This window comes from Mastigoproctus giganteus, chromosome 11 (genome assembly GCF_048544385.1).
Source record: "Mastigoproctus giganteus isolate SK-2022 chromosome 11, ASM4854438v1, whole genome shotgun sequence".
In the NCBI taxonomy this organism is placed as follows: Eukaryota; Metazoa; Arthropoda; class Arachnida; order Uropygi; family Thelyphonidae; genus Mastigoproctus; species Mastigoproctus giganteus.
In genome coordinates this window covers 172,012,622-172,039,683 of record NC_143585.1, presented here as the reverse complement: position 1 = coordinate 172,039,683, position 27,062 = coordinate 172,012,622, and the positions used below count along the sequence as shown (strand labels likewise).

Here is a 27,062-nt window from a genome sequence, read left to right as displayed (position 1 = left end):
GTGCTTGTGCCAAGAGAGAGATTAGAAGTCAGGATAATCCCCAAAAGAGATATATCGTTTTGCCTAGAAATCAGAGTGTCACTAAAGATAAGCATAGGAGCAGAAGAATCCTTTTTGCGAGATATAATACAAGACTGAGTTTTAGAAGGTATGAAATCAACTAAGTTGTCTTTGCCCCACTGGAGAATTACCTGAAAATCGGCATTTAAGGAATTGGTAGCAGATTTTCAAGAAGTTGAAGCTGATTGAGCAGGACAAGGTTTCTCAAAATGGAAAGTGGAATGCAATGTGCTATCATCGGCAAAACTATGGATAGGATTTCCAGTCAATGGAAGAAGGTCATTACTATACAAGAGGAAAAGAGTGGGGGAAAGAACTGAACCTTGGAGGGACACAGGCATTAGTGGAGAAGTTGGAAGACAGAGAGCCATCTACCATCACCCTCAGTGAGCGATCAGAGAGAAAACTGGATAACCAATTACTAAAAACAGTTGGCAAACCATAAGATGGAAGCTTGATTAGAAGACGTTTATGCCAAACACGATCAAAAGCCTTTGAGATGTGAAGAGCAACTACTTGTGTTTCACTGAACCTTTCCATTGAATTAGTCCATAAATGGGTAACATAAGCCAGAATATCACCAGTTGATCGACACTCACGGAATCCATACTGGCGATCGTTGATCAGACGGAAGGTTTCTAGGTAGTTTAAGAGTTGGCAGTTAATTGATTTCTCCATTACTTTAGAAAGAGTAGAAGTAATTGCAGTGGGACGATAATTGGATGGGAGGGATTTGTCACCCTGTTTTTTTAGGAATTGGCTGGATATGAGCAAATTTCTAAGCAGAAGGAAAAACACCTTTGGAATAAGAAAGTGAAAAAAGGCAGCAAAGAATAGGAGTATGTTCAGGAGCACAGGTTTTGAGAACAAGTGGAGAAATACCATCAGGACCTGGAGCTTTCTTAGCATCAAGATTCATCAAAATCCTTCTGATATCCTTTTGATGGAAGACCACAGGAGGCATTGAATGGAGCGTGTTGAGAATGGTGGAATGTGTTTTACCAAGATCATTAATACATGAGCTGGAAGAAAAATGGGATGCTAGCAGATCAGCTTTATCCTTGGCTGAAGTGACAACAGAACCATCTGGTTTGGACAGAGGTTGGAGCAGAGATGGGCAAAAGTTGCGGCCAATAGCTTTGGCAAGAGACCAGAATGCTCGGCTACCATTAGGGCAAGAAGCAAGTTTTCTACTCTTAGCCTGTTCAAACTCTAGTTTGGACTGATTAATAACTGGTTTACAATCGTTGCGAGCTTTGGTGTAGGCAGAAAATGAAACTGAAAAATTAGAAACAAGCCAATTACGATATGCAACATTCTTCTCTTTAACAGCCTTAGCACATTTATTGGAAATCCAAGGTTTAGATAAAGGACGAGATTTTAAAGTGGAGGTGGGATAAAGGATTCCATTCCTGCAAGAATAATTTCACTGACACGATCTGAGCAAACATTGACATCAGAAGTTTTGAAACAGTAATCCAACCAAGGAAAAGAAGAAAAGAAGTCTCGCAGGTCATCCCATTTTGCATTCTTGTAATGCCAAACAATACGAGGTTGGGAATAGCCATGAGATAAAGGTTCCATTGGAGAAGAGACAATCACCAAGTTGTGATCTGAAGTGCCTAAAGGATCTCTCACTTCGACCATGTATTTAGAAGGGTTGTTTGTGAGAAAAAAATCAAGCATATTGGCTGTATTAGGATTGTTCGGAAAAAAATCAAGCATATTGGCTGGATTAGGATTGTCCAGTATTCTTGTAGGTAAATGAACAATCTATGCTAGGTCATTAGTAATTGCAAAAGCTTCAGCATCTCGACCAGCTGGGTCGGTGTGACTAGAAAACGGAAGCCAGCTGGAGTTGTGAACATTAAAATCACCAAGGAAAATTACCTCACTGTTAGGAAAGTTGGACTAGAGAAAGTCAAGTTGCAAAGAGAGGAAGTCAAAGAGCTCCAAGTGATTAGTGGAGTTGGGAGAACGGAAGAGACAACAGATGAATTTGACACAATGAGGTACAGAGATTTTAAGCCAGAGAAGATCAAAGAGAGGAGATTCCAAATCGCCAAGTCTCTGACAGGGAATATCAGAACGGACATATGCACAAGTACCACCTCTGAGGCCAAAGGAATCATACAGCAAATAATTTGGGCATCTTAGATGAGCAGTATTTGAATCAACCAATAACTGAGATTCTGTCAGAAAAAGTACATGGGGTTTGGCAGACTGCAAGTGGAAATGGACATCATTGAGATTAGAATTGAGACCACGTATATTTGTGAAATTAATTAGGAAGTGCTTGGGAGGTTTAGATCTTTTCACAAATAAGCTTGCTCTATTAGTTTGATAATTCATGGTGTATTCAATAGTAAGAAAAAGTGGGTGGGACCTGCTGTATGAAGTAATGAAATTTTTGGATATGGCGTATACGTGGTAAGAATGTACCCAGATCGTTGACATAACGTGGCCTCGACAATGCTCCCTGCATACACATTACTCAGACTCCCTCCAGTCACTATCTGGTAGAGTAGAGGTAGCAAGATTATACACTAACTGATCCGGAAGCCTCCTAGAGAGTTACAATGGGTTCAGTCCGGTGTACTAACTAGCGACCGGCCTGCGAACACCGTTTTAGAGCTGTACCCTCGAAATGTAAGGAATATTGGATCTCGCCACGACGTTCATCATAACCTCAAAGGTCATCAATCATACTGCATGATGGAAGAGATAGGGAAGGGTTGACCGGAACTTAGCTCTAAAGACTAAACATGGGTTCTACCACTTCAAGCCTCCAATAAGCAAAGTGGTGGTATTTCACCAGTTGATGAGGGTCATCTACCACCTAGTACTGCCTGGTAACATAGAGGGGCTGCGTTCCTCCCTGTGGTGTGGGCACCACACCTCGACCCCTGCTTACGTTGGTTCACACCTGGGTGGTCACCCAGCATGTACTTGTGCTTGGATGTTATACCCAGGATTACTAACAGTCCCACCATCGTGAAGGTGCAAGCAGAGGATTTGGCTGTCACAGACCGTCCAGACTTCGCCGAAATTGGGTCCACTTGACTTGAGTGTCTTCCGAATATCAGTTCTATCAGCGTTTTAGACTCCCAGGTAGCAAGTACAACTTGTCTGGCATATCTGAGAGAATGTCTGTGACAACCTCAAGGACCAAACTTGGAAACAAGGAACAAGTTGATGAGAATTTACAATTAGAGTTGGTAGATCTTCAAGTTAATGATGCACTGAAGACAATATATAAAAATGAAATTCTAATTCAATTTTATTCAACATTATCTGTGTCATATTATCAAAAATTTTTCAAGAAAGGTTACATCAATTTTTGGAATAAATTGATATCACAATACATACGTATGTGAGCAGAACTTTTCAAAAATGAAATATGTAAAATCAAAAATACGATACATCTAACTGACCCGCATTTACATGATTTTTAAGAATTGGAAATAGTAATTTAAAACTCAATTTTATGAAATTCAGTCACACTCTACAACCACATTCATGCATTAATTATAATTTTATTGTGTTTCTAACTGTATTTTTGTGATTATTGCAAGAAATAACTAGTAATTAAAATTCAATATAAAAAAAAATCTGGTATGTTTTATATTACATATCCATTGATTTATTTTTGAATCTGTAGATATTGGTAAATATAAAATTTTGTTTCTCTACATAAATATGATTGAATATGGTTTTCAATAATTATGAATTTTCTCCGACCAGTCAAAAATTCATATGTGGCCTGCTTCTCTAAGTTTGGGGACTCCTGACATAAGCTATCCACATACCATATATTGTAACTGAAACCCTGGATATTATGTATGTTACTGTGTGCTGATTGGAGGAATGAATGAGCAATATGGTGTATGCAAGTAAAGTATGTTCAGTTCATGCATAAAAGCTATTGCTTTTTCCCTCTTTTTTTAAAAAATAAATTGTGTATTACTATTTGGTAATACACAGGAAATGTAGTGCAGTTATTACCTGAGTGTTAACTAACTTGCAGCAGCCCCACTTAAGTCTAACGATGTGATTCATAAAAAAATCCTGAAACTTTGCTACCAATTGAATGTCAATATTCTTCCTGTAAATGATACAAATATTAGTAAAAAACCTTTTTTTTTGTTTTGTTTTTGTTTTTTTTTTCCTATCAAGAAACTTCTCAGAATTTAACATAAGTACTGGTTAATAATGCACTAACTGCAGGTATCTAAACCCTTGACAAATTCTAGAATGTAATATCTGAGAGAATTACATTCTTGATAAAGACATAGAACTTTTTTTTCTTTTTTTTTACTGACTTTTATCTCTATGATATTGTAAATACAGCAGGTTGTCAGAAGTTATCTGAGACCACCTTATACAATAAATAAAAATAATAAAATCAATGAAATAAAATAATAAAATATTCTTAATAATTAACATATTTTTAGGTCCATATATTCTTCTCTGTATATGTTACATTAACAATTTCTGTCCTACTTTTGTTGCATTAGAGATATATATTTTGGTACATAAAATTCTTAATGAGATCATGTTTGTGAGCTTATATATTAAGTTTACTAGCCTGAAACTCGAGATCACTTAAATTTTGATTTTATACTGTAACTTGTTTTTCTGTTTAATGAACTTGAGATGAATGTACAGTATATTTTCGTATATTATACTTGTTAAATCTTATGAATATAATTTTATTAATTGGTTAAATTGTTATTATTTTTTATTAATTAATACTATTAATTTCTTTCTTATTCCAGACCAAACTGTTCTGGAAGAAGGAAATAAAGAGAAGAGAAATTTGAGTGAAAAGTTGGAAGATATCATACTACAAGATGTAGCTGAACTGTCATCTTCCTGTGCATACCATTTTGAGAAAATATTCAGTAATTTAGGTAAGTTTTCATTATATTTCTTAGCATGATTTTCTCACCATTTACAAATTATAAGGTATAAGCAAATTATACAAATATATTATAAATTACATATAAATGAATATGTGGGTCCTCATTATTTGAGGGTGATGGTACCAAGAAAAGACCATTTATTATTATTATTATTATTAGCCATATGGTTCAAGGAAGCTTATGCTGAACCAGCAAAAAAAAAATTCCCGGAGAGAGAGAGAGAGAGAGAGAGAGAGAGAGAGAGAGAGAGAGAGAGAGAGAGAGAGAGAGAGAGAGAGAGAGTAAAAAGGAATCATCAAGAAAGAGAAGAATGATGATATCCAGCTCAGGACCCTGGGTGTGCCAAGCCCATACTCACCAGATGTGAGCCCCCGGGGTTTAAAGTGAATAAACTACTTAAAGCTGACCACATTCCCACAAGAAAATACTTGAAGAAAATATGTACGAATTCAGACCTTAATTCTATTTACATAATACATTTCTGGTACTAACAATAATAAGAAAAACTTTATTAAGCATGTATCATTTTTAGCATTTCAGGTATCTTACCTAAAAATTTGAATCTGAATGCAATATGCAATAAATAATGTAACAGGAAGAATGAATCAAGTGCTGTATTTTCTGAGTCATAATTTTTCAAATAAAATTGTGAGAGCACAATAAATATTTTTTATATCATGTTTAACATTCTTAGTGTGATCATAGAGTGGGTCACTATTTTCACAGAAATACTCAAGAGCTTCATCACTTTTCAGAATGTCTTTCGTAATTTTGATTCTTTTCTTTAGGACTTCTTTGATATAAACAGTTAACTGGTTCAACTCTGCTGGATCCTCATTTTTTATTGGCATTGTAGGTGATTTGAACAATTCTTTGTTATCATTTTCTTCAACTTCATGGAATCCCGCATCTTTTGCAAGATTTGTGATTTCTGTTTGTCTGTGATTACCATAGAATTCTTCAAGGCTTGACAACTATCATGATATAATATTGTTCATCAAATGAATGGAAAATTCCCTCCAAGTTTGTTCATTTAATTTCAGCACAGTCAAAAATATCAAATACCTTGTAGAAATCTTCCACATTATTATCATTGATCATGTCAGTTTTGGCCATTAATTTTCCAAAAAAAAAGTTAAATTCCTTCAAACCAGTTATAATATTCCTACAAACCAGTTATAAGGAGTTATAAAGTGTTAATAAGTGATGCATTATCCAAGTAACTTGGATAATGCATAATTTATTAATACTTTATAACTCCAAAGTTACAAGGTAGGGACTTGGATAATGAGGAATCTCTGTGTTTGTGTGTCCCTCCAAATTTACTACACAGTAGTAAATTTGCTCTTTTTTCATCCCCCTTCTCTTTTACTGTCGTAACATAATGCTCTCCATCTTTTTCACAAAAAAAATTAAATACAGAGTATTTAAAAAGTCTATGAATTTCTGATTATTTTGTTAGACAAGTTAGTTAATAAATGCAATGCATTACATTTTATTCTGTCTCTGTGTTCACAAGTCTTATATAACAATGCTGCATTAAAAACTACACATATTTGAATTTCTTTTTTTCTCTACAATTTGTTGTTGTTGTTATTTGGTTTTTAGGAGCATTAGCAACTAAGGCCATATTGCTCCGGGGATATGCGGTGGTCATTCCCTGACCTTTCCACATCCTCTGTATTTGGTGGTCACCGGCTCGAACCCCGGTCTAATCAAGAAGCATGTGCTACGCACTGCTGCTTCTGCCCACCTGGCTATGGAGGCACCCTTAAAAATTATAGCTTCTTATTTTTTATAATGTTTGTGTTATGGTAGGCACAAACTGTAGCAGCAGTATTAAAAGATGAGATTGAGCATTTGGTGGTAATAGGCTGGCCTTGTCATCTCATTAATTTGTGTCCTGAAGGGGGATGTATGCCATGCTGTGAAAGTGGATGAACATTTGGTGGACATTCACTACAATTTACAAAGAAAAAGAAAAGATATATTTAAGGAAAAGATAGATGTAACCAGTTTCGAGTCACTGAAATAAAAAAAATTTGAAATATCTATACATTGGCTATTCCTGGATAAATGATTCAGTAGGGTGATAGAACGGTAGTGACAACCTTGTTATCAATTCAGATAACAAGTTGATATATATATATATATATATATATATATATATATATATATATTAAAAAAAGTAGTTTGAAGTAGTGAGAAAAGTTGTATCAGTACTTTCCAGCATTACCAAATTTTTCAGTTGGGTACCTCTGAAAAGATACCAAAAGCACAATCACTAGTGTGTCATGCTAATTCATGAACAAAAAAAAAAGTTTTAGAAGAAGAAAATAATGAATTCCACAAGAAAAAGAAATTCAGAATCACAAACTTCTGTTAAATGTGATTCTAGAAAAGAGCCAAGCCATCTGATTAGGTACATTACTCTCACTGATATAGAAAAGAAAGGAAAAGACTGACTCGAGTAAATAATATGGTCTTCGAGATAACAGAAGAGGGAAAAAAGCAGTATGTACTGGAACTTAAGAACAAGTTTGAGCTTCTGCAGACTGCTCAGGGCCAAGATACCGATGAGGAATATTACAACTTTCCGAAAGTGATAAAGCCCAAGAAACCTATAGGTAAAAAGAAATCCAAAGAATAAAAAAATTAATCAAAAAACACTTGTCATGATGAACCGAAGATGACAAATGAAGAGGAAAAAAAACACTGACAAGGAGAAAGTTGAGTGTACTGAGTTATGCAAAGCCTGAGTTATTAGAAAGAGATTCAGAGAGGACATTAGAAAATTTAACACAAGAAAAGTAGAACAAGCATTAAGGGAAAACAAATGATTTAAATCAGAAACCATGAGCAGTAATACAAAAAGACAAATGATACTGAAACTGAAGAATAGCGATGGTGTACTTATATATAGCAGAGAAGGCATAATTCAAATAGCAGAAGACTACTATAAAGAGATACAAGAAGCGAGGGAATGATGCCAGCAGTGGGGAAGATGGATCGCAAATTAGTAACACATACAATATACCTGATATCCTTCCTGATGAGGTTGAACATGCGTTGAAGAAAATGAAGAATCAGAAAGCCCCAGGGGAAGATGAAGTTACTGTAGAGTTTTTAAAATTGAGAGGAAGAGACATGACACAAAAACTGGCAAGTTTTTGTGTCATTCACAAAATGCATTAGAAAAGGTGTGATGCCTAAGGAGTGGAATAATGCAATCATAGTTTTGCTGCATAAGAAAGGAGATAAATCAGAAATTGGAAATTATAGACCAATTAGTTTGTTATCCCACATCTACAAGTTGTTCACAAGGGTCATTACTAACAGATTAGAAAGAATACTTGATGAGAATCAACCGAAAGAGCAAGCTGGCTTTAGGACAGGATTCTCAACTATGGATCACCTTCACGTAATGTCACAGCTAATGGAGAAAACAAATGAATATAAAACACCATTATGCCTGGCATTTGTGGATTATGAAAAGGCATTTGATTCCATACAGCATAAGGCAATGTTTCGGGCACTGGAAAGACAATGTATAGATACCAGATATATTATGATTTTGTAGAAAATATATGAGAATGCTACCTCCTTTATTAGACTAGACAAAGACAGTAGTAAATTTAAAATTGAGAAAGGAGTTTGAGAAGGAGACACAATATCTCCAAAGTTGTTTACTGCTGCCCTTGAGGAAACTTTCAGAAGATTAGATTGGTCGATTGACTGAAAGGAGTCAATGCGAATGGAGAGTACCTAAACCATTTACAATTTGCAGACAATATTGTGGTCATAAGCCATGATCCCAAAGAATTAGAGGAAAATCTTAATCAGTTATGCAGAGTTAGTAAGGATTTTGGACTAAAGATGAATACGGCTCAAACAAACAAAAGTAATGATGAAAAAGTATGCCACAGAAAGGAATATAATGATTGAAGGAGCAGTAATTGAAAATATGGAGTCATATATATATCTGGGACAAGTCATTAGCTGTAATAATGATAAATGGCTGGAGGTCAAGAGAAGAATAAATTTTGGATGGATAGCATTCAGGAAATATAGTCACATACTGAGGAGCAATATCCCAATTTGTCTGAAACGTAAAATAATGAACCAATGTATACTTCCCCCACCATGACTTATGGTAGTGAAACTTGGACACTCACCAAAAGAATGGAAGAGAAGCTGAGAACTACACAGCAAATGGAATGAATTTTCTTCTAGTTCCCAAGAGGAACTAGAAGAAAACCTGGAAGACCACGGCGGAGATGGACAGATGAAATTCATCAGTTTGTGGGTAGTAAATGGATGGCCATTGCACAAAACAGAAGGAACTGGAAATTTGCTGGAGAGGCCTTCATCCTGCAGTGGATTGAAAATGGATGATGTAGAAAGTCTGTGAACAGACTTTCCAAAGTAATGAGTTTGCTTGTTTCTTCTGATTTGAATGATTTCATGTAGTTGGAGGCATTTGGAACTCTGTGTCAGTTATTTATTATAGTAGTGGAAGACTGTTAGCATTAGCATTAGCATTAGTAGAGGCATTTGATGCAAGAAAGCAAGCTTATGCAGCATCAGCCAAAAAAAAAAAAAAAGTAAAATAAATAAATATAAAATAACCACTTCCACTTCACCCATCTGTTCGTTCGAAATACCTGTCCAGCTGAGCCTTAAACTTATTTAGGCTATCAACTTCCATGACAAGAGATGGAAGTCTGTTCCACCTACCAACCACCCGCTGGCTAAAGGCAAATTTCCGCACATCTGATGTTATTACAGGGAATCCTATATCCACATGCAGGCACTTATGCATGACAGATAAAGTGAAAGATATCAATAATTACCTGAATCTGATATTTCTTAGATTACATGGCTATTCCACTTCCACCAAGATGAACACAGATATATATATAATTATATGTACACACAACTTTTTTTTACATATACACATAAATATAAAGATTAATGATATTAAAAAGTTGCATGGTTGCAAATAAGGAAGTTCAGTGCAATCTTCATCACAAAAGGCTGAAGATAAACTGCTCAAAGTTACACCAATTCTGCATGTCTGCTCCAAAATCACACGTTACTAATTGTTGTTTAATGAACACTTAAGCTTTAAAGTGAATGCTGGAGATAAGGCTGGGAGAGGCAGTCGAAATTTCACATTAACAGACAGCTGAAGTTAAAAGATGTGGAGTTTAGTAGGGAGTTTGAAAAGCCCAACTACTAGAGATGCTGCCCGTGAAAATCAGTATTCTTCAGGAAAGTTGCATTGGCTGTTTGTGTTTGATCTCATATGCTGCTCCCAGCCTAAAGGCTCATTGCAGCTTTTGCACTGTGATTTTATTAATTATTTTAATGTAGTTTTCAGTGTAATTCAGTCTACAGAGTGCGTAGTGTTTGTTGAATTGGGATGCCCCTAGTTTGGTGATAACAATTATAAAGCATCGTCTGGCCCAGGGAGAGATAACTTGAGTCTGAAGTTAGCATTAGCATTAGTAGAGGCATATGATGCAAGAAAGCAAACTTATATAGCATCAGCCAAAAAAAAAAAAAAAAAACCTTCCCATTCACCCATCCAATTACTCCAAATGTTTGTCTAGTTCTGCCTTGAACTTATTTAAGTCATTGACTTCCACTACAACAGATGGAAGTTTGTTCCAGCTATCAAACACCCACTGGCTAAGTTCAATCCTACATCCAACAAACTACCATATCTGGAGGTCCTAGCCCACATAACACAAGTTTCCATAAGATTCATGACCAACTCTCAAGCAACCTGGAAGTTACAGGAATGCTGCACAAACTACAACAGAACATATAGGAAAGACAGCCCCAGGGAGATGCTGCAGCTTTATCATCATTCAATTCATCATTATTAGCAAAGCTGATAAAGGGAACTCAGTGATAGTTTGAAACAGCAGAGACTATGATTCCAAGTTGGGAGTACTACTGGAGGATTAAGAAACTTATTCCAGAATCCAAAAAGATCACATTGAACAGTACAGAACAAAACTAGAATGAAACTCAAAAAGCTTTTCTCTGAAAATAAAAATGAAAAAATATTTGCCCAATTAAACCAGCCCTGAACTACCATTTGTGTTTGATGGCATTAGAGGAGGATTTCCCCACCAAACCTAACATCAGCAGCAAATTGTATCTCTGACAGCCACTGCTGCATAGTTAGTGAAAGTTCTCTCTCTCTCTCTTTCTTTCTCTCTCTCTCTTCCCCCTGGTCTTGGCGCATTATAGCCTTAGATGCTAATGCGCCAATAAAACCAAACCAAACCAAACCAAACTCTCTTCCCCCCCCCCCCAGTTATTCCTGATAACCAAAGGCTGCTAAAGAACACAAAAATCTTCTGGTAAAAATCAAGGGCATCAATCCAGATAACTTGCCCATGTCATTTGATGTTCTTACACCCTGCATGTAACACAGGGTCTAAGTGAACATCATATTCACAAGCTCTACATGGAACCATTTATATTAGAGCACTGCCAAACATCAACAACTGCTACACAGAGCTGCTTATCAATAACAACATGGATTCACATTTGATTAAAATATATAGCGCCCTGCATTATAACAAAATAATTTGAAAATTCAATTAATTAATAACAGAACATTACAAGAAACCTGCATTTGATAACACTGATTCAATCATCTGTCAGAATTGGAATAGATATACAATATGAAATTACATCATTAAGTGTGGAATAAATATTACACAGATTCCATCATGATACCTGACACAGCTAAGCCAAGAGGAGAGACTGCTGGGGAAAGGTCAGGTTTCTTTTTCTGGACTCTTATCTTCTTGGCTTCATTGTGTTAGGTATAAAGATGGGAGGACTGTCTAGAATTAGTTCCCTATTGTGGGCATCTTAAGATATAATTTATATTTGTATATCTGTTCCAATTCCTACAAATGATGACACCATAATGTTCAGTTATAAATTTCTAAATTATGTTATTACAATATGCAATGTATATTTTAATCAGTTTAGTCCTTAAATAGGCGCCTCCGTAGCCAGGTGGGAAGGAGCAGCAGTGCGTAGCACACGCTTCTTGATTAGCTGAGAGGTGGCAAATGAAGTTTAACATTGACAAATGTAAAGTACTACATATGGGAAACCCAGATCAACATATCAACTCTGTGGTACTACGCTGACAGTGGTAGAGAATGAAAAGGACCTGGAGGTAATTGTGCAGGCAGATATGAAGTTCTCTGAGCAGTGCAGACGAGCTGCAAGAGTAGCCCATGGTGTCTTGTCAATGATATACAGGAATTTTTCTAGCAGGGACAGGGATGTGATTATTCCCTTGTATAAGGCATTGGTCAGGCCACACCTTGAGTACTGTATACAGGTCTGGAGGCCTCATTTCAAGAAGGATGTAGAGCTGCTGGAATGAGTACAGAGAAGGGCAGCAAGATTAGTGAATGGAACAAAGGGTTGCTCTTACGAAGAAAGGCTTAAGTTTTGCAAATTACAGAGCCTGGAGACTAGGCATCGGCGAGGTGATCTGATAGAGGTGTATAAGGCTTTGAATGGCTTGAGCATGCTCAATGCCGATGGGATTCTTCCACTTGCTCAGAATAATCACCTGAGAGGGCATAAATTCAAATTGAGGAAGGACGGATGTCGGATAGATGTGCGGAAATTTGCCTTTAGCCAGTGGGCAGTTGGTTTGTGGAATAGACTCCCATCACTTGTTGTTGAAGTTGATAGCCTAAACAAATTTAAGGCTCAGCTGGACAGGTATTTCGAACCAACGGAGGGGTGAAATGGGAGTAGTGGTTGTTTTTTTTTTTTTTTTTTTGGCTGATGCTGAATAAGCTTGCTTTCTTGCATCATATGCCTCTACTAATGCTAATGCTAGACCAGGGTTCGAGCCCGTCACCACCAAATACAGAGGATGTGGAAAGGTCCGGGAATGATCACCGCATATCCCGGAGCAATATGGTCTTAGTTACTAATGGTCCTAAAAACCAAATAATAAACAAACAAACAAACCTTCTTACATACATAACCATGTCCTTCAATCACCTGATTAGAAAATGGTCCACATTTTCAAGAACAGTGTACTAGCCCTCATAGCTGTCATCACCAAAGTAAGGAACATCCCAATTCAGCAAATACCACCACCCTGCAGAGCCAGATCCACCATTAACTGAAGAAAGAGAATCGGCTAGGATTACAGCATGAAGCTTAGGGCAACACAGCATCATCAAAACAGCCAGTGAAACTTCTGAAATACCTCTGAGTTTCATAGGACACATATTTAATGGGAAAGACTACTGTACGAATTGGAGCAATGTGGCAACTTACTGTTATGGATGAAGGGGTGAAGTGGTTGAGTAGGCAAAGACAGAGTGGTTATCAATGGGGCCACTGCTCTTCTTGGACTAATGGTATTAGTGGAGTCACTCACTATTCAGTGATGAAAGCCCCTTACGGTTTTCAGTATTTATTACTGATATTGATGAAGACACATCAAGTTAAATGTTTAATTTTGCAGATGATGCAAAGGTTGGCCAGTTGGTTAATAAAAAGGAATTAAGGTGACTACTGCAATAAGATGCTAGAAAAGGAAGATGGGCTGAAAAATGGCAACTTTAATAAATGCAAGATAATACGCGTATGGGCAGCAGTAATTCCAGAATAACATGCCAATTGGAAGGTGCCACATTTATGGTAGTAGAAAACGAAAAATACGTTGGTGTGTGTAATTATGCATTTACACATGAAATACTCTGAAGATTTGCAGATTGGTTGCTAGGATAGCCTATGAATTTTTGTCAACGATATATAACAATTTTTCCCAACAGGAATAAGGATAATTCTTCTGCTATATAAAGCAACAATTAGTCAATATCTTCAGTATTGAATACAGGTCTGGAAGCCTCATTTTAGTAAAGAGGTGGATCTGTTAGAATGGGTGCTGAGTGAGATTAATAAGAGGTAGCAAAGCAGTCTTACTAAGAGGGCGCTTACTGTATTTACAAGTTCCAGCTGTGAATTATAAGTTTCAAAAAAGATCAGGGTTTTGCGATTTTGTTATGTTTTTTTTATAAAAACCCCAAACATGAGAGGTATTAGAACCTATAGAATTTAGTACCATGCTTGAGTTGGAGATTGAGAAGATTTTATTATTATTATTATTATTACTATATTATTATTATTACTATTATTATTATTATTATTATTACTATATGGTGCAAGGAAGCCTGAGGCTTATGCTGCACCAGCCAAAAAAAAAAAAAAAAATTCCCGAGTTACCCTGAGAGAGAGAGAGAGAGAGAGAGAGAGAGAGAGAGAGAGAGAGAGAGAAAGGAATCACCAAGAAAGAGAAGAATGATGATATCCGGCTCAGGACCCTGGGTGTGCCAAGCCCATACTCACCAGATGTGAGCCCCCGGGGTTAATGAAAGAAGATATTTGTTGACATTAGACTTGAAATTCAGTAGACTGTAATTTTCAGGAAATACGTATGAAGGAAGGTTGTTCCGCAAAACAGCAGTTGAATGAATAAACGAGGAAGATAAACAGTTGACACTGTGAGTTTGAAGTTGGACAGTAAATGGATGTTTCTTGGTGGCGGCATTTGTTCAGACTGCTTTGAAAAAGAGAGCGGGAATTATAGAAGCCAATTCAGAAGAACAGTGCCCATGGAAGTATCTGAAGAAAAGGCATGCAGCAGAAACAGTATGTCTATGAGACAGCGAGTGGAGAGACTCTGTTAGAGAGGAGTCATTAATTAACCTAACTGCCCTCTTCTGAATGGAATCTAGAAGCCTAAGAGAGGCACCGTCCCAGATGTGGGAACACTATTCCGTGGTAGAGCGGATTTGTGATTTGTACAGAGCTGAACAGCTGTTTGGAAAAAAAGTAATGCCAAGAGCGAAAGAGAAAACCCAAGTTTTTTAGATGCAGAGGAAGCAATATTTGTAATGTGCTTATGCCAAGAGAGATTAGAAGTCAGGGTAATCCCCAAAAGAGATATATATCATCTTGCCTAGAAATTGGAGTGTCACCAAAGGTAAGCATAGGAGCAGAAGAATCCTTTTTGTGAGATATAAGACAAGACTGAGTTTTAGAAGGATTGAATTCAAATGAGTTGTTTTTGCCTCAGTGGAGAATTACCTGGAGTTTGCCTTTAAGGAATTGGTAGCAGATATTCGAGAAGTTGAAGTTGATTGAGCATGACAAAGTTTCTCAAAATGGAAAGTGGAATGCAATGTGCTATCATTGGCGAAACTATGAATAGGATTTCCAATCAGTAGAAGAAGGTGATTAATATACAAGAGGAAAAGAGTGGGGTAAAGAACGGAACCTTGGAGGACATCGGCATTAGGGGTGAAGTTAGAAGACAGAGAGCCATCTACCATCACCCTCGGTGAGTGATCAGAGAGAACACTGGATAACCAATTACAAAAAACAGTTGGCAAACCATAAGATGGAAGCTTGTCTAGAAGACAGTTACGCCAAACATGATCGAAAGGCTTTTAAGTGTCAAGACCAACTGCTTGTGTTTCACTGAACTTTTCCATTGAATTTGTTCATAAATGACTAACATTAGCCAGAATATCAGCAGTGGATCGACAGTGACAGAATCCATACTGGTGAGCGTTGGTCAGACGAAAGGTTTCTAAGTAGTTTAAGAGTTTGGCGGTTAATTGATTTCTCCATTTCTTTAGAAAGAATTGAAGTAATTGCAATGGGACAATAATTGAATGGGAGGGATTTGTCACCTTTTTAAGAACTGGCTGGATATGAGCAAATTTCCAAGTAGAAGGAAAAACAACATTGGAAGAATAAAGTAAAAGGGGCAACAAAGAACAGGAGTAAGTTCAGGAGCACAGGTTTTGACAACAAGTGTCGAAATACCATCAGAACCTGGAGCTTTCTTAGCATCAAGATTTGTACAAATCCTTTTGACATACTCTTGATGGAAGACCACAGGAGGCATTGAATGGAGCATGTCGGGAATGGTGGGAGGTGTTTTACCAAGATCATTAATACATGAGTTGGAAGAAAAATGGAATGCTAGCAGGTGAGATTTATCCTTGGCCAAAGTGACAACAGAACCATCTAGTTTGACAGAATTGGGAGCAGAGATGGGCAAAAGTTGCGGCCAATAACTTTTGCAAGAGACCAGAATGCTCGCATCCCATTAGAACAAGAAGCAAGTTTTCTACTTTTAGCCTGTTCAAAATCTAGTTGGACTGATTAATAACTGCTTTATAATTGTTGCGAGCTTTAGTGTAGGCCGAAATGAAACTGAAGAATTGGAAACAAGCCGATATGCAACATTGTTCTCTTGCACATTTATTGGTAAACCAAGGTTTAGAAAAAGGACGAGATTTTAAAGTGGAATGTGGGATAAAGGATTCCATTCCTACAAAAATAATTTCGCTGACAAGATCTGAGCAAACATTGACATCAGAAGTTTTGAAACAGTAATCCGACCAAGGAAAAGAAGAAAAGAATTCTCGCAGGTGATCCAATTTTGCATTCTTGTAATGCCAAACAACACGAGGTTGGGAATAGCCATGAGATAAAGGTTCCATTGGAGAAGAGACAATCACCAAGTTGTGATCTGGGATGCCTAAAGGACCGATCACTTCGACTGTGTACTTAGAAGGGATGTTCGTGAGAAAAAGATCAAGCTTGATGGCTGTATGGTTAGGATTATTCATTATTCTTGTAGGTAAATGGACAATCTCTGTGAGGTCATTAGAAATTGCGTAGCCTCAGTATCTCGACCAGCTGGGTCATTTTAACTAGAAAATGGAAGCCAGCTGGAGTTGTGAACATTAAAATCACCAAGGAAAATTGGCTCACTTTTAGGAAAGTTGGACTGGAAAAGTCAAGTTGCAAAGAGAAGAAGTCAAAGAGCTCCAAGTGATTAGTCGAGTTGCAAGAACGGTAGAGGCAACAGATGAATTTGACAGAATGAGGTAGAGAGATTTTAAGCCAGAGAAGATCAAAAAGAGGAGATTCCAAATTACCAAGTCTCTGAGAGGGAATATTGGAATGAACATATGCACGCAGAAGTGCTACCTTTGAGGTGAAAAGAATCATAAAGCAAATAATTTACGTAAGTGAGATGAGCAGTTGAATCAACCGATAACTGAGATTCTGTCAGAAAAAGTACATGGGGTTTGGCAGACTGCAAGTGGAAATGGACATAGTTCTAATCTCAATGATCTCCATTTCCACTTTCAGTCTGCCTGAGACTGAATTATTTGTGATATATATTTGTGAAATGAACTAGGAAGAGTTTGGAAGGTTTAGATCTTTTTGCAGATAAGTTTACTTTATTAGTAATTGGGGGGGGGGGGGGGAGAGAAAGACATGTTGTATGAAGTAATGAAATTTTTGGATAGGGCATACACATGGTAAGAATATACCCAGATCCTTTTTTTTTTTTTTTTTTTTATGAGAACCCCAAACACGAGATGTATTATAACCTATAGTACTTAGTACCGTGCTTGGGTTGGAGGTTGAGAAGACGAAAGAAGATATTTGTTGATGTTGGACTTGAACTTCTGTAAATTGTAATTTTCAGGAAATACGTATGAAGGAAGGTTGTTCCAGAAAACGGCAGTTGAATGAATAAATGAGGAAGATGAAAAGTTGGTTCTGTGGGTTTGAAGTTGGACAGTAAATGGATGTTGGCTGGTGGTGGCACGTGTTCGGACTGTTTTGTAAGAGAGAGCGGGAATTATAGAAGCCAATTCAGAAGAACAGTGCCCATGGAAGTATCTGTAGAAGAGGCATGCAGCAGAAACAGTGCGTCTATGAGAAAGCGAGTGGAGAGACTCTGTTAGAGATGAATCATTAATTAACCTAACTGCCCTCTTCTAAATGGAATCAAGAAGCCTGAGAGAGGTTTTGGGGGCACCACCCCAGATGTGGGAACAATATTCCATGGCAGGGCGGATTTGCGATTTATACAGAGTGAGCAGCTGTTTGGGAGAAAAGTAACACCGAGAGAGCGAAAGAGAAAACCAAGTTTTTTAGATGCAGAGGAAGCAATATTTGTAATGTGCTTGTGCCAAGAGAGATTAGAAGTCAGGGTAATCCCCAAAAGAGATATATCATTTTGCCTAGAAATCGGAGTGTCACTAAAGATAAGCATAGGAGCAGAAGAATCCTTTTTGCGAGATAGAAGACAAGATTGAGTTTTAGAAGGGTTGAAATCAACTAAGTTGTCTTTGCCCCACTGGAGAATTACCTGAAGATCGGCATTTAAGGAATTGGCAGCAGATTTTCGAGAATTTGAAGCTGATTGAGCTGGACAAGGTTTCTCAAAATGGAAAGTTGAATGCAATGTGCTATCATCGGCAAAACTATGGATAGGATTTCCAGTCAATGGAAGAAGGTCATTGATATACAAGAGGAAAAGAGTGGGGGAAAGAACTGAACCTTGGGGGACACCGGCATTAGTGGAGAAGTTAGAAGACAGAGAGCCATCTACCATCACCCTCAGTGAGCGATCAGAGAGAAAACTGGATAACCAATTACTAAAAACAGTTGGCAAACCATAAGATGTAAGCTTGTTTAGAAGACCTTTATGCCAAACACGATCAAAAGCCTTTGAGATGTCAAGAGCAACTATTTGTGTTTCACCGAACCTTTCCATTGAATTAGTCCATAAATGGGTAACATAAGCCAGAATATCACCAGTTGATCGACACTCACGGAATCCATACTGGTGATCGTTGATCAGATGGAAGGTTTCTAGGTAGTTTAAGAGTTGGCGGTTAATTGATTTCTCCATTACTTTAGAAAGAGTAGAAGTAATTGCAATGGGACGATAATTGGATGGGAGGGATTTGTCACCCTTTTTAGGAACTGGCTGGATATGAGCAAATTTCCAAGCAGAAGGAAAAACACCTTTGGAATAAGAAAGTAAAAAAAGGCGGCAAAGAATAGGAGTAAGTTCAGGAGCACAGGTTTTGAGAACAAGTGGAGAAATACCATCAGGACCTGGAGCTTTCTTAGCATCAAGGTTCATCAAAATTCTTCTGATATCCTTTTGATGGAAGACCACAGGAGGCATTGAATGGAGCGGGTTAGGAATGGTGGGAGGTGTTTTACCAAGATCATTAATACATGAGCTCGAAGAAAAATGGGATGCTAGCAGGTCAGCTTTATCCTTGGCTGAAGTGACAACAGAACCATCTGGTTTGGACAGAGGTGGGAGCAGAGATGGGCAAAAGTTGCGGCCAATAGCTTTGGCAAGAGACCAGAATGCTCGGCTACCATTAGGGCAAGAAGCAAGTTTTCTACTCTTAGCCTGTTCAAACTCTAGTTTGGACTGATTAATAACTGATTAATAGGCAGGAAACGAAACTGAAGAATTGGAAACAAGCCAATTACGATATGCAACGTTCTTCTCTTGGACAGCCTTAGCACATTTATTGGAAAACCAAGGTTTAGATAAAGGACGAGATTTTAAAGTGGAATGTGGGATAAAGGATTCCATTCCTGCAAGAATAATTTCACTGACACGATCTGAGCAAACATTGACATCAGAAGTTTTGAAACAGTAATCAGACCAAGGAAAAGAAGAAAAGAAGTCTCGCAGGGCATCCCATTTTGCATTCTTGTAATGCCAAACAATACGAGGTTGGGAATAGCCTTGAGATAAAGATTCCATTGGAGAAGAGGCACTCACCAAGTTGTGGTCTGAAGTGCGTAAAGGACCTCTCACTTCAACCTTGTACTTTGAAGGGTTGTTTGTGAGAAAAAGATCAAGCATATTGGCTGTATGATTAGGATTGTCCGGTATTCTTGTAGGTAAATGAACAATCTTTGCTAGGTCATTAGTAATTGCAAAAGCCTCAGCATCCCGACCTGCTGGGTCGGTGTGACTAGAAAACGGAAGCCAGCTGGAGTTGTGAACATTAAAATCACCAAGGAAAATTACCTCACTGTTAGGAAAGTTGGACTGGAGAAAGTCAAGTTGCAAAGAGAGGAAGTCAAAGAGCTCCAAGTGATTAGTGGAGTTGGGAGAACGGTAGAGACAACAGATGAATTTTACACAATGAGGTAGAGAGATTTTAAGCCAGAGAAGATCAAAGAGAGGAGATTCCAAATTGCCAAGTCTCTGACAGGGAATATCAGAACGGACATATGCACAAGTACCACCTTTGAGGCGAAAGGAATCATACAGCAAATAATTTGGACATCTGAGATGAGCAGTAGTTGAATCAACTGATAACTGAGATTCAGTCAGAAAAAGTACATGGGGTTTGGAAGACTGCAAGTGGAAATGGACATCGTTGAGATTAGAATTGAGACCATGTATATTTGTGAAATGAATTAGGAAGTCCATGGGAGGTTTAGATCTTTTCGCAGATAAGCTTTCTCTATTATTTTGACAATTCGTGGTGTATTCAATAGTAAGAAAAAGTGGGTGGGACATGCTGTATGAAGTAATGAAATTTTTGGATATGGCGTACATGTGGTAAGAATATACCCAGATCCTTGACATAACGTGGCCTCGACAATGCTCCCCGCATACACACTACTCGGACTCCCTCCAGTCACTATCTGGCAGAGTAGAGGTAGCAAGATTATACACTAGCTGATCCGGAAGCTTCCTAGAGAGTTACCAATAGGTTCAGTCCGGTGTACTAACTAGCGGCCGGCCTGCGAACACCGTTTTAGAGCTGTACCCTCGAAATGTAAGGAATATTGGATCTCGCCACGACATTCATCATAACCTCAAAAATCATCAATCATACTGCATGATGGAAGAGATAGGGAAGCGTTGGCCGGAACTGAGCTCTAGAGACTAAACATGGGTTCCACCACTTCAAGCCTCCAATAAGCAAAGTGGTGGTATTTCACCGGTTGATGAGTCATCTACCACCTAGTACTGCCTGGTAACATAGAGGGGCGGCGTTCCTACATGTGGTGTGGGCGCCACACCTCGACCCCTGCTTACGTTGGTTCACACCTGGGTGGTCACCCACCATGTACTTGTGCATGAAGGTTATACCTAGGATTACTAACAGTCCCACCATCGTGAAGGTGCAAGCAGAGGATTTGGCTGTCGTAGACCGTCTGGACTTCGCCGAAATTGGGTCCACTTTGACTTGAGTGTCACCCGAATATCAGTTCCATCAGCGTTTCAGACTCCCAGGTAGCAAGAACAGCTTGTCTGGCATATCTGAGAGAATGTCTGTGACAACCTCAAGGACCAATTGTCGAGGCCATGTTATGTGAAGGTCAAGGACCTTCACATAACATGGCCTCGACAATGCCTACGACATACACCTTACACAGACTCCCTCTTGTCACTATCTGTCAGAGTATAGGTAAGAAGATTATAGACTAGCTGATCCGGAAACCTCCTAAAGAGTTACCAATAGGTTTGGTCCAGTGTACTACCAAGCAGCCGGCCTGTGAACACTGTTTTAGATCTGTACCCTCGAAATGTAAGGAAGATTGGATCTCGCCACGTTGTATTGTAGTAGTAGTGGCATGTGATGCAAAAGAAAGTGTATGAGCTTATGCAGCATCAGCTTAAAAAAAAATTTACAAAACAATTCCCTCCAAAATATTTGTCCAGTTCCTCCTTAAATTTATTTAACCTATCAACTTCCACAATGACAGATGGAAGTTTGTTCCAGCAATTGACCACTTGCTGGCTAATGGCAAATTTCCGCACATCTATTCTACATCTGTCTTTCCTCAATTTGAATTTATGCCCCCTTAGGTTCGTAATCTGAACAAGTGGAAGAATCCCATCAGAATTCAGCGTGCTCAACCCATTCAAGGCTTTATGCACCTTAATCAGATCACCTCGCAGGTGCCTAGTCTCCAGCCACTGCAATTTGAAGAACTTAAGCCTCTCTTGGTAAGAGGATCACTTCATTCCCCCTCACCAATCTTGTTACCCTTCTCTGTACACGCTCAGGCAAATCTACATCCTTCCTTAAACGAAGCCTTCAGACCTGTACACAGTACTCAAGGCACGGTCTGACCATTGCTTTATACAGAGGGACAGTCACCTCCTTTTCCCTGCTAGCAAAATTCCTGTATATCATTGATAAAACCGCACGACCTGCCCAGGCAGCCTGTCTGCATTTCTCAGAAAACTTCAAATCTGACTGTACAATTACTCCCAGTTCTTTTCATTTTCTACCACCTTAAGTGTAGTACCACACAGATGGTACGTTTCCTGCGGTTACTTCTACCCATGGCGCCTCCGTAGCCAGGTGGGAAGGAGCAGCAGTGCGTAGCACACGCTTCTTGATTAGACCGGGGTTCGAGCCCGTCACCACCAAATACGGAGGATGCGGAAAGGTTAAGGAATGACCACCGCATATCCTGGAGCAATATGGCCTTAGTTGCTAATGCTCCTAAAAACCAAAACAACAACAACAACTTCTACCCATATGTAGTACTTTGCATTTGTCAAGGTTTAACTTCAGTTACCACTTCTCAGCCCATCTGCCCAAATTTTCTAGATCCTGTTGCAGTAGAACACTGTCATTAACAACCCTGCTAACCTTTGTATCATCTGCAAACTTTGACACTAAGCCTGATATACATTCATCAGTATCATTGATAAATATACAAAACAACAGTGGACCAAACACCAAACCCTGTGGGACTCCATTAATAACATTAATCCACGAAGAGAAGCGCCCATTGATTATCATCCTCCATCTTTGCCCACTCAGCCATTCTTTTATCCATTGTAGCAACTTACCCTTAATACCATTCTGCTCCAATTTTTACAGTAGTCGTCCATTTGAAAATGAAATGTACAAGGCATAATTCTTATGGGTTTTGGTATTTAACTATATAATATTGGTGTAAATACACCATAGTTAACCCATAAATTTGAACTACATAAGTAGTATAGAAGGCATCATTTTAACTGTATCTCATATTGTGGTTGCCATCACAACGAGATAGGGTATTGCACTACTTCAAATAAATAACGCTTCTCTAATAGAGAATACTACTGTTATTTATTTTCAGAGGATACCACCACCCAGACGATCATTTCGAAGCTATTGGGCTTCATCATCAGTGAGCGGGCAGGTACCCTGTTGCATTACCAGGTGCCTTTCTTATGTTTAACTTCAACAATTTCTCCTCCATTTAGCTCTCAGTTATTACAAAATCATTAAGCATCCTGCTACAATTTGATAACGTTCTGCCATTTTTAAACCGTAATCATTCCTCATGTGTGAATGTAGATGCAAAATACTCATTCAGTTTGTTTGCTCTCTGAACAAGATCATCAACAGTCAAACCATCGATATCAAGTGGATCAATCAGATTCATCCCCTTCCTTTTAGAGTTTATATAAGTAAAGAAATCCTTGCTGTTTTTCTTTGCACCCTTTGCCAAAGATTTCTCATAATTTGCCTTTGCCTGCCTAACCTGCATTGTGACTTGGTTACAGACCAGCTTATATCTGTCATAGTTTTTTTTTGTCACCTCTTAAGGTCTATGTATCCCGTGCATTTTTCTTCTCTACCACATGTCTAATTAGTTCATCTGACAACCATTTAGGCCTAAATCTTGAATAATATTTCTTAGTTGGTATGAAAAGCCTAGTAGCTTCCAAGATTATTTCTTTGAATGCATCCCATATTGAATTTGTTGTTTGTAACATCATTAGTTGTTCCCACCATATAGAATTTAAATACTGTCTCCGACTACTGTAGTCACCTTTACAGAAGCAAAAACCCTTTTCTTTACCCCTGATGGTAATTATATCTTTAAATAAATCCCACATCAGTACACTGTGATCACTGCCACCTAGTGCTACATAAGCTCATATGCTTGTTTTCTTCCATCAACATCCTTCCATTACTACTAGTAGTAAGAAAGACTTCAGTTCTGTAAATTGCAGCATCTGGAAAATGGACATCTGTGAGGAAATCAGATTGGGATGTTTAAGGTTTTGAATGGATTGAGTAAGCTAAATATTGATGACATCCTTATTCTTGCTAAGTCAAAACACGAGGAGACAAAACTTAAATTGACAAAGGGTGGTTGGAGGTTGGATGTGTCGAAATTTGCTTTCAGCCAGCGAGTATCTATTTTTTTTTTTTTTTTTTTTTTATTAAAACCTGAACAGTAGATACATTTTCAACAACAACTACTGTATTTACATTCTATGTGCAAAGCAAAAAGGAAAGATAAAGAAAAACTTTTTAGAAGAAATACAAAGGTTTCAATATTTTAATTTCAGGAAATAAGAAAAAAAAAAACAGTTTCTTGGGGTTGGGTCGTTCTCCTGTTAAGTGTCACACGTTGAAGGTGATGGACTGTTCAGTGATGGTGAAGAGGTGACCGCCACTGTTCCATTCGCTGTTAAGATGATCCACAGTTTCTGGTCTTTTGCAGTGGAATTCGAGTATAAGTCTGCTCTGCAACTTCCTCCGTAGGCTCCACTTCAGATGTTGCGCCGATGTGTCGACAGGTGGCACGTCGTCACTGCTTCTTGTGTGCTTCAAGTAGAAGCTGTAAATGACGGCCTTGGCCGCAATGAATAGGAAGTTGCAGGTGGTGTGTGCTGTCTGCTCAGAGTGAAGTAGGTACCAGTAGTCCTCCGGAGTGTGGGCGTGGTTGCAGGCAAGCTTTGCTGCATCCAAAGCGTATTTGACGAGTTCCTTGTTCACAGGGCATGCCAGGTATATGTGTTCCAGGGTACCTGGGGTGGCGCAGAAGAGGCAGTAGTTTGAGGAGCATAACCCGAAGATTTGTAGCTTGACTGGGGTGGGAAGGATGTTGTGCCACAGTCTCCACTGGATGTCTGCGTCCGATTTGGAACATTTCCTCCTGTACGGAAGGTTCCACTGAAAGTTTGATGGTGGCTTGTGGTGAGTGGAGAGGGGTGCAGGGACAGCTTGGCAGGTGGATGACTGGAAAATCGTGGTTGCATGGCGAGACATGATTAGCTGATAGACTTTTTTGGAGGGTGCAGGAGACAGAGGTACCGTGTCTTCTGGTGATGTGATGACGAAGGTTGGTGTAAGCGAGGATCCAGTGACATTTCCAATCCCTTTAGTTGTAGTGATGTCTGGAAAGCTTGTGTGATCGCTGATTTTAGATGTATGTGTTGCTGCTTTGCATTAATGGTTTTAATGGGCAAATCTTCTGATCCTTTCCATTCAAGGCTTGGTGTCAGGAGGTCGCCTATGGTTCTTATTCCTGCCCAGTTCCACGTAGGGAAGAAGAGAATATCATCATTTGCAGGGTCTATTATTCTTTTATTGTAGAAGAGCGGTTCTGAAAGTATTCCGGGAAGGGATGTTCTCTGAAGATTATGGTGAAGGTTTAGCTTTTTCCAGCGGTATAGTGCGTCTTTATAAAACGGCGGTAGTTTGAGTAGTACTGGTGCCATGTCCATTCTCAATATTGTTGAAAGGGATAGTCCTCTAGTGGCTGTGGCTAGTAGTTTATCCGTAGTGTTGGATTGTGCGTATTTTGTTTGCAGCGTCTTAACAAGAAAGGTGATACGGAATGCTGTGATTTTGTCGTCTAAAGAGACCAACCCTTGACCCCCGTGAGTAAGTGGTTGGCTAAGTTTGGAGCAGGACATCCAGTTGGTTTTGTTCCAAAGGAAGCTTCCGATAGATGCCTGGATTTGGTGGAGGAAGTCAGCAGGTGGAGTGAGAATTTTGAAGGTGTGCCAGAGAACGCTTGCCGCCATATGATTGACCACAAGCACTCTCCCTCTCAGCGAAGATGTGGCGCACACGCTTCTCCATCTTCCGAGTACTTTGTTGAAACGACTCAGCAATTCGGGCCAGTTCTTCTGGGAGAAAAGGAGGGTATTGCCGAGGTACACACCTAGGTATTTCTGTCCCTCGCTGGACCATGTGCCTTGGATGGGGGAGTCGGTTCTAGTTTTCCAGTTGCCAGCCCACAGGCCGCTGGTCTTACAGTGGTTGAGTTTTGCGCCTGATGCTTGAGCATAAAGATCATGAGCCTTTTGAATGACTTCAAATTCACTCTCGTGTCGTATTGCAATTGTGACGTCATCTGCGTATGCTGAGTAGGTTATATTTAGGTGGGGTTCTGGTAGCAGCGTTCGTCAGGATTGTATACTGGTGGCAATTTTATTAAGGAATGGTTCTATGGCAATTGCATAGAGTTGTCCAGAGAGTGGGCAGCCTTGTTTTATCCCTCTGGAATACGGAAAGTGGCAGGTGAGCTGGTTGTTGAGTTTCAGGCAGAATTTGGCTTCCTTATATAGCAGATGGATTGTTCCGATGATGTAAGGTCCATATCCAAAGGCTTTCAAGGTTTGAAATAGGTAGCTGTGTTCAACGCTGTCGAATGCCTTTTCCTGGTCAAGGCTAATTAGTGCTAGGAATTCTCTTTGGCTGTTTGCAGTGGAGAGGAGGTCTCGGATCAGATGTAGATTGTCGTGAATCGATCTTCCAGGTACAGAATATGTTTGTTGGTGATCGATGATATCAGGGAGAGTGGCTTTTAATCTATTGGCGATGGCTTTGGAAATGATTTTACAGTCCGTGTTCATTAAGGAAATCGGGTGCCAGTTTTGTAAATTGGCGCGATTTCCTTTCTTGGGAATCAGTCGAGCGACAGAGGTGGTGACCGAAGCTGGTAGTCCATGGAACTGAGCTTCTTCAAGCATTTCAAAGAGTAGCATTCCGAGTTGATCCCAAAACGTTTGGAAGAATTCAGAAGTCAGTCCGTCCAGACCTGGTGATTTATTTTTGGAAAGGGCTTTGCATGCTGCTGTTAGTTCTTGTAGGGTGATTTGTTTCTCCATGCTGCAATGGGCCGTATGGGAGATTTTTTTAAGTCCTGAAAGGATTTCCTCCGTTGCCTTTGTAGAGGTTTCTTGAGAACTGTAAATTTCTCTATAAAATCTTGTTACTTCAGAGAAGATTTCCTCTGGGTCTTCAGTGATGTTTCCGTTTTGCAGCTGAATGGCAGCGATGGTGGTTGATTTCTGATGTCTGCTTTCTAATGAGAAAAAGTATTTGGTCAGGGCATCAGATAGATTTATGTGGGTGTATCTTGATCAGAGCAGGGCGCCTTTTG

At 39.0% G+C, this 27,062-nt stretch overlaps 1 protein-coding gene across 1 annotated transcript in view; it reads left to right on the top strand.

The window, feature by feature from the left end:
* The window catches only part of Grip163 (gamma-tubulin complex component 6), a 916,232-nt gene that overhangs the window by 557,522 nt on the left and 331,648 nt on the right, over nt 1-27,062 (top strand). Inside the window, exon 21 of the mRNA XM_090384619.1 lies at nt 4,839-4,973. Within this exon, the coding sequence (XP_090240745.1) occupies nt 4,839-4,973 (135 nt within the window). The remainder of the gene's footprint in view (nt 1-4,838; nt 4,974-27,062) is intronic.